We start from the raw sequence: 12,835 nt of genomic DNA on the forward strand, positions 1-12,835 counted from the left end.
TATGACTAACAAATCATTGTGCAAACTGCAAACACTATGAACTTGAAATACAAAACTGTAATAATTTACGATGATGTGGAGATGCCGGCGTTGGACTGGGGTGAGCACAGTAAGAAGTCTTACAACACCAGGTTAAAGTCCAACAGGTTTGTTTTGAATCACTAGCTTTCGGAGCACTGCTCCTTCCTCAGGTGAATGAAGAGTTAGGTTCCAGAAACATTTATATAGACAAAGTCAAAGATGCAAGACAATACTTTGAATGTGAGCATTTGCAGGTAATTAAGTCTTTACAGATCCAGAGGGGTAACCCCAGGTTTTTTAAAATAAATTTAGAGTACCCAATACATTTTTTCCAATTAAGGAGCAATTTAGCGTGTTCAATACACCTACCTTGCACATCTTTGGGTTCTGGGGGCGAAACCCACGAAAACACGGGGAGAATGTGCAAACTCCACACGGACAGTGACCCAGAGCCGGGATCGAACCTGGGACCTCGCGCCGCGAGACTGCAGTGCTACTACTGCGCCACCGTGCTGCCCACATGTTGGGGTAACCCCAGGTTAAAGAGGTGTGAATTGTCTCAAGCCATGACAGTTGATAGGTTTTGCAATCCCAGGCCAAATTGTGGGGGGTGAATGTAATGCAACATGAATCCAAGGTCCCGGTTGAGGCCGTACTCTTGTGTGCGGAACGTGGCTATAAGTTCTGCTTTGTGATTCTGCATTGTCGCATGAAGGCCGCCCTGGAGAACGCTTACCCGAAGATCAGAGGCAGAATGCCCTCGACTGCTGAAGTGTTCCCCGACTGGAAGGGAACACTCCTGCCTGACGATTGTAGCACAATGTCCGTTCATCCATTGTCGCAGCATCTATATGGTCTCGCCAATGTACCATGCTTCGGGACATCCTTTCCTGCACCGTATGAGGTAGACAACGTTAGCCGAATCACACAAATATGTACCGCGTACCTGGTGGGTGGTGTTCTCACGTGTAATGGTCGTGCAGAGATTGCCATGGCAGGGTTGTGTGGTGTCGTGGTCACTGTTCTGAAGGCTGGGTAGTTTGCTGAAAACAATGGTTTGTTTGAGGTTGCGCGGCTGTTTGAAGGCAGGTAGTGGGGGTGTGGGGTGACCTTGGCAAGATGTTCGTCTTCATCGATGACGTGTCTTCTTCGCAGCCTTCAACACGTCAACAGAAGCTGCAGGAAAGGATGTCCCGAAGCTTGGTACATTGGCGAGACCATGCAGTCGCTGCAACAACGGATGAACGGACTTCACGCTACAATCACGGACACGGGGCAATTTTAGGATGGGTTGGTGTTTCTGGAGGTGGGGAATGGGAAGACAGGGACTGGAGTGGCCATTGGGGTTGTAGGAGATAATGGAGTATGTGGGGTTGAGGTAATCGGGGAAGGCACCGAGGCTTTCCAGTAGAATGTTATAAACAGCTTTTGGCAGAGTTGGCGCACCATCTCCTGGATATGTACAATGAATCTTTGGCAAGGGGAAAGCTGCTGGCCACACTTGCACAAGCCTCTATTTCATTGATCCCAAAGAAGGATAAAGACCTGACAGAGTGTGGGTCTTACAGGCCCATCTCCCTTCTGAATACAAATGTGAAGTTGTTGGCGAAGGTATTGGCAAGGCAGTTGAAAGGGTGTGAGCTGGATATGGTCTCGGAGACCGGACAGGGTTTAAGGGGCAGCAGTTGTCAAGCAACATGAAATGAAATGAAAATCGCTTATTGTCACAAGTAGGCTTCAAATGAAGTTACGGTGAAAAGCCCCTAGTCGCCACATTCCGGCGCCTGTTCGGGGAGGCTGGTACGGGAATTGAACCGTACTGCTGGCCTGCCCTGGTCTGCTTTCAAAGCCAGCGAATTAGCCGTGTGCTAAACCAGCCCCAGAAGGCTGTTGAATGTGGTAATGACGCCATCAAGGCGTAGAGCACCGGAGGTTATCATATAATTGGATGTGGAGAAGGCCTTTGACCGGGTAGAATGGAAGTACCCGTTCGAGATCCTGAGGAGGTTTGGGTTTAGACCGACGTTTGTTTCATGGGTGTGGTTGCTGTATGCATCCCCCACGACGTGTGTGAGGATGAACATGATGCATTTGGGGTATTTTAGGTAGCATAGGGGAACAAAGCAGGATTGCCTGCTGTCACCGTTGTTGTTTGCATTGGCCATTGAGCCCTTGGTGATTGCACTGCAGGCTTCAAGAGAGTGGGAACGGATTGTGAAGGGAGGTAGGGAGCACAGGGTGCCATTGTATGCTGATGATTTATTGTTATACATTTCAAACCCCCTGGAATGCGTGGGGATAATAATGTCCCTTCTGGGGAAGTTTGGTGCATTTTCTGGGAATAAGCTCAACACGGCGAAAAGGGAGGTATTTCCGGTGAATGCCGAGGGGAGAAGTGTCAATCTGGGAGCCCTGCTATGCAAGGTGGCCAGGATAAGGTTTTGGTATCTGGGTATTCAAGTATCCCATGATTGGGCTACAATGCATAAATGGAATCTGGCCAGTCTAGTAGAGGGGGTGAAAGGGGATTTGAAGAGGTTAAATGCCCTGCCACTGGCAGGGAGGGTTCAAACCGTGAAAATGAACGTTTTGCTGAAGTTTTTATTTATTTTTCAGTCGCTTCCAATATTTCTTTCAAGGCGTTTTTCCGGAGGGTGATAAATTAATTTAAGAATTTGTTTGGGCAGGCAAGACGCTTAGGATTCGGAAGATGTTTTTGTAGAGAGGGCAGCGGGCGATGGGGTTGGCACCCACAAACCTTTTTCTTAAATTTATTTTCATTTTTTTTTTCATTTATTCTAATTAAGGGCAATTTAGCGTGGCCAATCCACCTACTGTGCACATCTTTAGTTTGTGGGGGCGAAACCCATGCAAACACGGGGAGAATATGCAAACTCCTCACGGACAGTGACCCAGAGCTGGGATTGAACCTGGGACCTCAGCGCCGTGAGGTAGCAATGCTACCTACTGCGCCACCATGCGACCCTGGCGCCCCCAAACCTGTTGTACTATTATTGGGCGGCAAACATGGAGGTGAGCCACTGGTGGGAGGAGGGGGGTCAGAATGGGTGCAGTTGGAAGTGGCCACAAATGTGGGGACAAGCTCGAGGGCCCTGACGATGGTCCTGCTCCAGTTTTCTCCGGGTAGGTACACAAGCAGTCCCGTCATTGTGTCATCTTTAAAATTTGGAATCGGTTGAGGCGACACTTTGATATAGGATGTATGTTGGCATTGGCCTCAATATATGGGAACCACAGGTTTATACCATGAGGGATGGATGCTGTGTACAGAAGTTGGTACAGGGAACGGTTGGAGCGGTTTAGGGACCTGTTCGTAGAGGTGAGTTCGCGAGGCTGGAGGAATTGCAGGAGAAGTTCAAGTTGCCAAGGGGGAGCGAATTTAGATATTTTTAGGTCTGGGATTTTGCATGTAAAGATCTGCCCTCTTTCCCTCAACTGCCAAAGCATACACTGTTAGGTAAGTTATTAACTTCAGATGAGCTGGGGGAGTAGTTGGATTGAGAATATTTATGGCTGGTTTCTTTAGACGGAGAATGCATGTCCAGTGGAAGGAAAAAAGCAGAAATGGGAGGAGGAACTAGGGAATGGGTTTGGGTGGAAGGCCCGGAGTGAAATAATGCACCAGATAAATTTGACCACATCCTGACCAAGGATGAGCCTTATACAGTTCAAGGAGATGCAGAGGGTTCATATGACTTGGGCCGTATGAGTGGGATCTTCCTGAAAGTGGAGGATGTATGCAAGAGATGTGGGAGGGTGCTGGCAAATCACACTCATTTTTTGGTGGTGCACAAAATTGGGGGGTTTCTAGGCAGCGATTTTCAAGACTCTCTTCCGTGATGAGGATGTCCCCATGCCCTTTGTTTCGGATCTGCCGGAAGGGAAGGGAAGGGGTCTCTGATTGCCCGGTGGCGAATCTTATTGAGTTGGGAGGTCGGGGGTGCTGCTGGAGGTCTTGGCGTGGATGGGGGATTTGTATGAATTTTTACGATTGGAGAAGATCAAGTTCTCTCTCAGGGGGTGGGAAGAGAGATTGTATGTCAGGTGGAGGCTCTTATTTTGGGATCTATTTGTCACTAGCGAATGGGAAAGGAGACTTGGAGGAGGTTGGAGGGAAAGGGGTGTTGGGCTAGTTTAGGGGAGCAAAAGGGGGAAAATTGACGAACTGAATCACAGCTTGACAAGGCAACTACTCGGCCCAAGACTGCAAGAAACTACAAGCACAAGCACAGTCCATCATGCAAAACCGCCTCCCATCCAATGGCGCTGTCTACACCTCCCGCGTCTGGGGAAAGCGGGCAGCATAATCAAAGACCCCTCCCATCCGCGGTATTCTCTCTTCCAACCTCTTCCATCGGGCAGAAGATACAAAAGTCTGAGAACATGCATTAACAGATTCAAAAACAGCTTCTTCCCTGCTGATACCAGACTCCTGAATACCCCCCTTATGGACTGAACTGATCTCTCTACGCATCTTCTTTACTGTTGTAGCACCATACTCCGTGCATCACCCGATGTCTATGTATTTACATTGTATATCTATCGTATGCCCTATGTTTTTTCATGTATGGTACAATCTGACTGGACTAGATGCAGAACAATACTTTTCACTGAACCTCAGTACACGTGACAATAAATCTAAATCTAAATATGATTGTATCATAAGCATTTCCAAGTCTAGTACAATAATCATTCCTATTTGTACATGAACAGCTGTATCAAAGTACCAAATTACTTTATATCTAAGCAATGACTTGTGTTACTACTTGCTTACTATAATTTCTTGAGGGAAAAATGCTTTAAATTTATTTTGGCAACGGTATTTTATCAATTCACCTGTGGCAGAAAACTTTTTAAAACTCCCAGTTTTCTGTATGAATTTCTGAAATCATGTCCCCACTCGGAGATGCAGTGAGCCTCATCCACAGCAACAAGGGTGATGCCTGCAGCAAATCAAAACGACAAATATGTTGAACTGCTTCTACTTGGGCAATATTTAATTATCAACTCTCACCAGTGAGCATCTCTGCAAATTAGTTGTTGGTCAAAAGAACACGTTACTTCTATTTCCACCCTATGATCCTTCCCAGGATGAGAGGGCAGGTCGAGAAATGCTCCCAGACTATTAGTAATTCCACTCTTTGGAGGACCGATTGAAAGTTCACAAAATTGGGTTGGGCGTGGCTGGTCCCTTTAAATAATTCTCTTGGCATGTCCATGAGAGAGCTTCTCAATGACTTTCTACAGTAATATCATTAAAGATCAGCAACCATCTCTTGGAAAACATCATGTGGTCCAAAGTTCTAATATTCTGTAGACATCGGAACTTTGTGCACCAACATATCATATTGGTATGCCACTAATCCTCATCTGCCTGACATTAAATGGTGGTAAGTTTTTTTTTTAAACAATAACTGGATCTTGGGAACCTAAATTTGTGTTGATTTCAACATTTAACCTTCTTACTCCATAACTAATATAGATATCATAGAATTTACAGTGCAGAAGGAGGCCATTCGGCCCATCGAGTCTGCACCGGCTCTTGGAAAGAGCACCCTACCCAAGGTCAACACCTCCACGTTATCCCCATAACCCAGTAACCCCACCCAACACTAAGGGCAATTTTGGACACTAAGGGCAATTTATCATGGCCAATCCACCTAACCTGCACATCTTTGGACTGTGGAAGGAAACCGGAGCACCCGGAGGAAACCCACACACACACGGGGAGGATGTGCAGACTCCACACAGACAGTGACCCAAGCCGGAATCGAACCTGGGACCCTGGAGCTGTGAAGCAATTGTGCTATCCACAAGGCTACCGTGCTGCCCTCATACCATCCTGGAGTACATACATTATAAACACTGCACAAAAAACAAAGCAGCACTAAAAAGAAACATTTTAGATCACTCAAGGCATTATCGTATCAGTTGCAATGAAGAAATTATTGGGAAAAAACATACATTCTTACCCTCTGTAATGCTTTATTTGAAGTAATGACCTTTAATTTGGTGAGGAGGTAAGCATTTCTAAGCATAGTGGGCAGGATTCTCTCAGCTTTGGGCCGGGCTGGAGAATCGCCACGACCAGCGTGAATCGCGCCACGCCCCTCCCGACATGATTCCCAGCAGAGCAGGGAATCGGCGCCATTGGCGCCGGCATGGCCGCCAATCGAGGGCCGCCCTACGCGGACCCCCCGCCAATTCTCGGCCCGGGATGGGCCAAGTGGCCGTAACAAAAAATCCAAGTCCCGCCTGCGCCATCCACGTGTGGTCTTACCCGGCAGAACCTCAGCGTGGAAGGGTCCGGGGGCGGCCTGTGGTGGGGGAGGGGGGTCCGACCCCAGGTGGGGGCCTTCGCTGTGGCCTGGCACGCAATCGCTGCCCACCGATCAACAGGCCGGCCTCTCGGACTGGGGGCCTCCTTTCTTCCATGCCGGCCCCTTTAGCCCTACGCCATGTTGCGTCGGAGAAGGGAGCAACTGCGTATGCGCGCGCATTGGCACCAGAGTCACTGCACATGCGTGCGTTGGCGCCGGTGCCACTGCGCATGCGCAGATCCTGCGGCGCCCAGTTGACACCGGGATCAGCAGCTGGAGCGATGAGGGTTGCTCCAGTGCGGTGCTGGCCACCTGGAGGGGCCATGTTGACGACGTCGAGAAACGCGACTGCGTTTACGAAGGTATCAACATTTAGCCTCAGGATCAGAGAATCCCACCCAGTTATGAAATGAAATGAAACTAAAATCGCTTATTGTCACGAGTAGGCTTCAATGAAGTTACTGTGAAAAGCCCCTAGTCGCCACATTCCGGCGCCTGTCCGGGGAGGCTGGTACGGGAATCGAACCGTGCTGCTGGCCTGCTTGGTCTGCTTTAAAAGCCAGCGATTTAGCTGAGTGAGCTAAACCATAAGTAATGGTACATCAGAATTGTAAGGAACAAAATAGCATCAAACCAGAGAAGGATCAGTTAGAAAACAATTACTACGGACCAATATCTCCACTGGTGACTGCATATACATTGTGAAAATTATTCGGAATAAAAATCTGATATTGGCTCTTGATCATAAAAGCCTGTTCTCTGGTTTTCAATTCAAAACAAGTGCAACCCAATCCATTTTAATGCCCTCAATCGTATGCCCAGAAATGAAGTGATTGTGTTGATCCACAGAAATATCAAAGGAGTAATCCTTGACATTTCTGGGATCAATTGAATATAGACACCCCAAGATCAAAAAGAAGCTGGCATCTCACACTGAAGCTGATTAGCTCCCGAAATAAGCCCTCAAAAGTGGGTCATCATAAACTGTGTATATATACTTTGAAAAGGAAAATTTTGCAGGACTGTGGAGAAATAATTCAAGTGAGCAACTAATGGGATACTATCTAGGAGAGGTGGGCACACAATGGGATAGCTGGTCTTCCTCTGGGCTGTCTTAATATCACGATCTCATCACAACACCTTCATCTGAGTGCTGCATGTAATTTTATTTTCCCCATCAACTATGGTTGGATGGTGTATGACTAGTTCGAATACATTAAAAATCTTACATCTGCTGCATTTTCTGTTGCTGTGTTCTTGTCACACATTTTCCATTAATCTTTTTGTCACCAATTAAGGAAAGTTCCAATATAAACTTGCTTTAATATAATTACACATTTGTGTTATTGGTGGCATTTTGTGATGCCTGTTTTGAGTTCCCCATCGCTCAACCTGTACTGCAGAGAAACTCCTACACTACAGCCAACTCTCCACTTCCTAAACTGCCATATATTTTTCTATTTAACTCTCACGAATAATATACTATCAAAGCACATAAAAATAAGGACCAGAAGTACAACTTTCAAATGGGAACCACATTATGTCTGGGCAACTCGGTCCAGTTATTCCCCATTTTCCTTCCCTACATCATTTTGTTCTGAGCTACTTCTGAAAGACCCTATTTATGAAAGGCCCATTAGGAAACGCATGTGCTCAGTGCATCCAGGGTAGACCCCACAACTTAATAATGTTGATTTGTGACCATTGTCCCATTGCAATAACTAAGTGAAGAATTTGCCAATATAGATGCCTGAAATCAAAACTTTAGTGTTAATTCATAGCCCACATGGAGAGGAGCATCAGTCACTCATGATCACGGGTCAGTAATAACATTTGACGTTGAGTCACAGCACACCTTTAACAGATTTCAGAAACGTGTCTGAACCGCAGGACACACAATGAAACAACCATAAGATCTCTTAAAAAAATTAATTTATCCTCTTTTAGTGGTGCACATTGAAAACTCATGAAAGGAATTAAGTTGCACCTTACCCACACTGTCATCGAGTTTCTTGATTAACGAAATAGATCCCGAACAGAATTCAGGAGTCATGTAAATAACTTTGAAATGGCCCCTATAGATTAAAACAGAAGGAGTCATTTTATAATAATCTTTCCCCACAATGTGAAGCCCAAGTACAATTACAAAAAGTCTACTACAATCAACCTGTAAACACTTTCTGTAATGTCTACTGGTATTTTGTAATTTGGTAACAAACTTAAGCAATTTTCATCATGACAAAGTGTTCTTCCGCCTTATACTACTTTTTGATGTGATACATTTGATTGCAGAATTTTTATAGTTACCAGTGAATGAGAGCTTCCTTTATCATTTGTTTTGCTCAGCTCGTTTCATTATTTTACTGCAACATTAACTTAATACTTAAATAAAAGCATTCAGAATATCTTTGCATTTTCTTTTCTCTTTGGGAAAAAGTACCAGAAGAGAGATGAAGAGAATTTTATCTTGTGCAGCAAGTTATGATCTAGGACAGTGCTTCTCAAAGTGTGGTACGAGTACCGGTGCCGGTACTCGAGCCATCGTCTGCCGGTACTTGGAGTGTTTCCAGAAAGGAAAGAGACAGTATCCTGGATTGGCTTGTTTCGCTTACCGGTCCCTGGCACATTGAAAAAAAAAACTGCAGGTACACCACATCAGATAGTTTGAGATGCACTGATCTAGGATACACTGCCTGGAAGAAGAGATGCCTAGACAGGAGATGATTCAGTGGTAACTTTCAAAAGTTGAAATGGAAAAAGTTTCAGGTCTATGGAGAAAGCACAGGGGGAATGGGACTAATTGCTCAGCTCTTTCAAAGAGCTAGCAAAAGCACAATGAGACAAATGCTTTCTTCTGTGGTGCAGGACATTCGGAAATAGGTTAACCTTTCTTGCAATCATTGTACAAAGTCTTAGTTCACACCGATCTTGGAAGTTTTGGAACTATGATCTAGTTTGCAAAATGACAAAGATAACAACCAAGAAATGCACACATCACACATGCCAGAGGCGTTTTGATTATGCCTAATTCAAATCACATATGCAAACAGTTTTATATCCCGACAGCAGAGAGGCAGCCACTTTTTATGGATGTCAAGCATTTATTGACAATGTCGTATGAATTGATTGCGTGCTTTTCCAAGTAGGAAATTCAAAATTTGCAGCTCACAAGAACAAGTGTGTCAAATGCTGATGCCTATTTTTTAGAAAGGAGCCTGGTTATTTGATTCTTCTCAAGTCACATTTCAAGGAACTGAGGCAGAACTAATTTTAAAGCAACAAGTAACATGCACGCAGGTCTTTTTAAAAGGGAAAACAAGCATTCAAAACAGGAAAAAGGCCACAAGATTTACATAATGCATCAGCTTATCTTCCCCTTCTTACTGCTATTATTTACACAGATGCCACCTTCACCTCAGAAATTTACATAAATTATGAACATTTTAAAGTTTTCAAAAGTTAGATGTGCTAACAAAAGATTAGACTTGACAATCATTTTAATTTCCAATCAATGATGAGTCCTTGGACAGAGCTTAATTTTTCCAAAAGGCTGAACAACGTCAGATGTTCAAATCTCCACATATCATCCAAGGATGAAAAGAAAAACTAGCTGTGTTGTTTTCTCTTCCGTTTAACTTCACAAGCAGCACATTAAAATTCACTGGCAGCATACTTACTTTGTCAGTTCATGGGAAAGATTTTTCGACTGCGAAGAACCAAGGAAACAAGCTGCTATGTTGGACATGCTACAAAAGAACATCAGATACGGGGATAGTGAGCCATTTTGTTGCATTAATGCAGTTTATTCAGTTGGCTTCATCATCAAGTAGAAGCAATGACTGTAGATGACAAATGCTGACAACTGGTGTAGTTAATGCCTCTGTCATACTACAGTGTTGCCTCTGATGGAAAGCCTGTATCTAAACAACTTGACAAGGCTGGTCAAACGATATGGTAAATGTTCCTGGAATTATAATTAACTCCATTTTTCCTTACACCTCTATGAAAAGCCTATTTACAAGTTTAAAAGAAGATGTAATACAAGCTATTTTTCCTGATGTTTCAGAGCAAAACTGATGGCAACAGCATCTATAAACGCAATTGGAACTGGTGACATTTCTAGTCAGGGTGTTATTTTGGGTGCAGAAAGCTACTTTGCTCTCATGTGGGCATTGTGCGGGTGCATTATTATTACTAACTTGTAATTATATAGCACCTTTGAAGTAGTAAAGCGCTTCACATGACACTTTGCAGGTGTGTAGCTGAAGGCACAGCCACCAATGGTGGGGCAATGAAAATCAGGGATGCCAGAATTGGAGGAGCACAGATACCTTAGAGGGGTGAAGGTGGTCAGTGATAGAGGGGCAAGGCCATGAAGCGATTTGAAAACAATAAGATAATCAAAATCAAAGTGCTGCCAGGTGGGAGGCCAATGTAGATAACGGATAAAGAGGTAATGGGTGAACAGGACTTGTTGCAAGTTGGGGCAGAGGCAGCAGAGTTCTGAATGAACAAGTCACTTCTATCGTTTTGGAGTATTTCACAATTTCCATGATTGCTAAATCTGCCCCGCAGTACAAAGTATAAACACAAAATAAAGCAAACAATAATTACATTAATGGGACAGTAACAAAGATATATTTGATATTTATTGATATCTCATTTTAAATTAGAAAGAAGCTGCATCGTCTTGTTAAGAGTGAACAAAGTGAGAATTTGTGGTAATCATTTGCAACAGTGTAGCATCTAAATTACCATATTTCCCAGACGGTTTGATAGTCTACTGCATTTATTTCAATAATATGTTTTTGGAGAGCAAACCAGAAAATATAGTCATAACACTTGCATCATTATACATCAGTACTGAAAAGGCTATCATTTTGGATATTGCTTAAACTATTATCATGCACTTTAAAAAGGAATAACTGCAAACATTATTCTAGATGTGATTTCTCTATTTAGTCCCCCAAAAGGTCGATCTAACTGTAACTCCCTCCTCTTACCCATTGACACACAGTGGTCTTTGGGGACATTATCTGCAAGCACTAGATCCCCTTCCAGAGGTATACTGACACATAAAGCCCCATCTCTGCACCACCTCTCTTAGACCCATGGTGATATCCATGCTAGCAACCTACTGTCTGACATCAAGTCATGGCCCATTTTCAATTTCCTCCTCAGCATTGAAGCCATATAAACTGAAGTCATTTGCCCCCAACAAAATCTTCTCTCTTGCTGTTGGCTACAGGTCCTTTCCCATCTACTCAGTCAAAGTGAACCAGGTGGATGTGAAACTTTAGAATTTTGTTCTGGAGATTCAAAGCCCACATTCCATCCATCACCGATAGTTCTTATTTTATCCTTTGACATTGCGTTCTTCCAATACTATCTCGGTCCCTCTGCCACTGACCAGGTTTTGGTTACCTCTACATGCACGGTGGTTAGCACTGCTGCCTCAAAGCACCAGGGACCCTGGTTCAATTCCAGCCTCTGATGGCTGTGTGTGTGGAGTTTGCACTTTCTCCCCGTGTCGGCGTGTGTTTCCTCCGGGTGCACCGTAACCTCCCACAGTCCAAAGAGTGCAAGTTAGGTAAATTGGTCATGTTGAATTGCCCCTTAGTATCCAAAAATGTGTAGATTATGAGGATAGGGCAGGGTAGAGGACCCAGATAGAATACTCTTTCAGAGGGTTGGTGCGATTGATGGGCTGAATGGCCTCCTTCTGAACTGTAGGGACTCTTTGAGTCTAGACATAATTATTCTCATTATCTCGTTGCCAGTCTCCCACTCGCCACAAATTATTTTGAAACTCTGTTTCACACCAGTCCCTGCTTCCTTCTTAACTTCTGTTGACTTCTTATCCACACTTCAAATTCTTCAATTACCTCACCCATCCTCCTTTCCCCAAACTTAACTCTCTTGCACTTTTCACTCCCCTGATTCTAACCTTTACTGCGTCTTCCTCCCTTTGGCTCACCATGCCAACCTTAACGAGATCTCTGTTAAAGCATTGCGAACAGTATTGGACACTAAACAATGAGAGGAATGTTGAGGTTTTTGAGCGCTACAGCAAAGATTCACCAGGATGCTGTTTGATATGAGGGAATTCATAAAACAAAGAGAGACTAGAAAAATTGGACTTTTTCACTGCAACAATGCAGGTAATGAGGTGGCGTGCTTAAAATTGAGGGAGATAGAAGCAAGCCTTTCCAGTTGTTGAGGGGTCTAGAATAAGTTGTCAGGATTTAGAACAGAGTGCAAGAGAAACATATTGACACAGCTGAGAGGCTGTCCAATTCAGTTCCATGGTTAGTGATTGAGGCAGCAACACTGCCAACAAACGAGATGAAATTAAATAGCTAGTTGGAGGAAAAGGGGATAAAGAGTTATGGGAACAAGATGGATAAATGTATTCCATCTTAATTTGCTTACATGGACCATAAACACAGTCTGTTAAGTCTGGTTCCATGTCT

At 44.2% G+C, this 12,835-nt stretch overlaps 1 protein-coding gene across 6 annotated transcripts in view; it reads right to left on the bottom strand.

Moving 5' to 3' along the window:
* The window catches only part of wrn (WRN RecQ like helicase), a 137,170-nt gene that overhangs the window by 68,252 nt on the left and 56,083 nt on the right, over positions 1–12,835 (bottom strand). For all 6 annotated transcript variants that reach the window (XM_038792676.1, XM_038792672.1, XM_038792675.1 and 3 more), the window contains 3 exons: positions 10,040–10,108; positions 8,355–8,437; positions 4,879–4,985 (listed from right to left, as the gene is read on the bottom strand). In XM_038792676.1, coding sequence (XP_038648604.1) covers positions 4,879–4,985; positions 8,355–8,437; positions 10,040–10,108 — 259 coding nt within the window. The remainder of the gene's footprint in view (positions 1–4,878; positions 4,986–8,354; positions 8,438–10,039; positions 10,109–12,835) is intronic.

The sequence above is a fragment of the Scyliorhinus canicula genome, chromosome 3 (assembly GCF_902713615.1).
Source record: "Scyliorhinus canicula chromosome 3, sScyCan1.1, whole genome shotgun sequence".
In the NCBI taxonomy this organism is placed as follows: domain Eukaryota; kingdom Metazoa; phylum Chordata; class Chondrichthyes; order Carcharhiniformes; family Scyliorhinidae; genus Scyliorhinus; species Scyliorhinus canicula.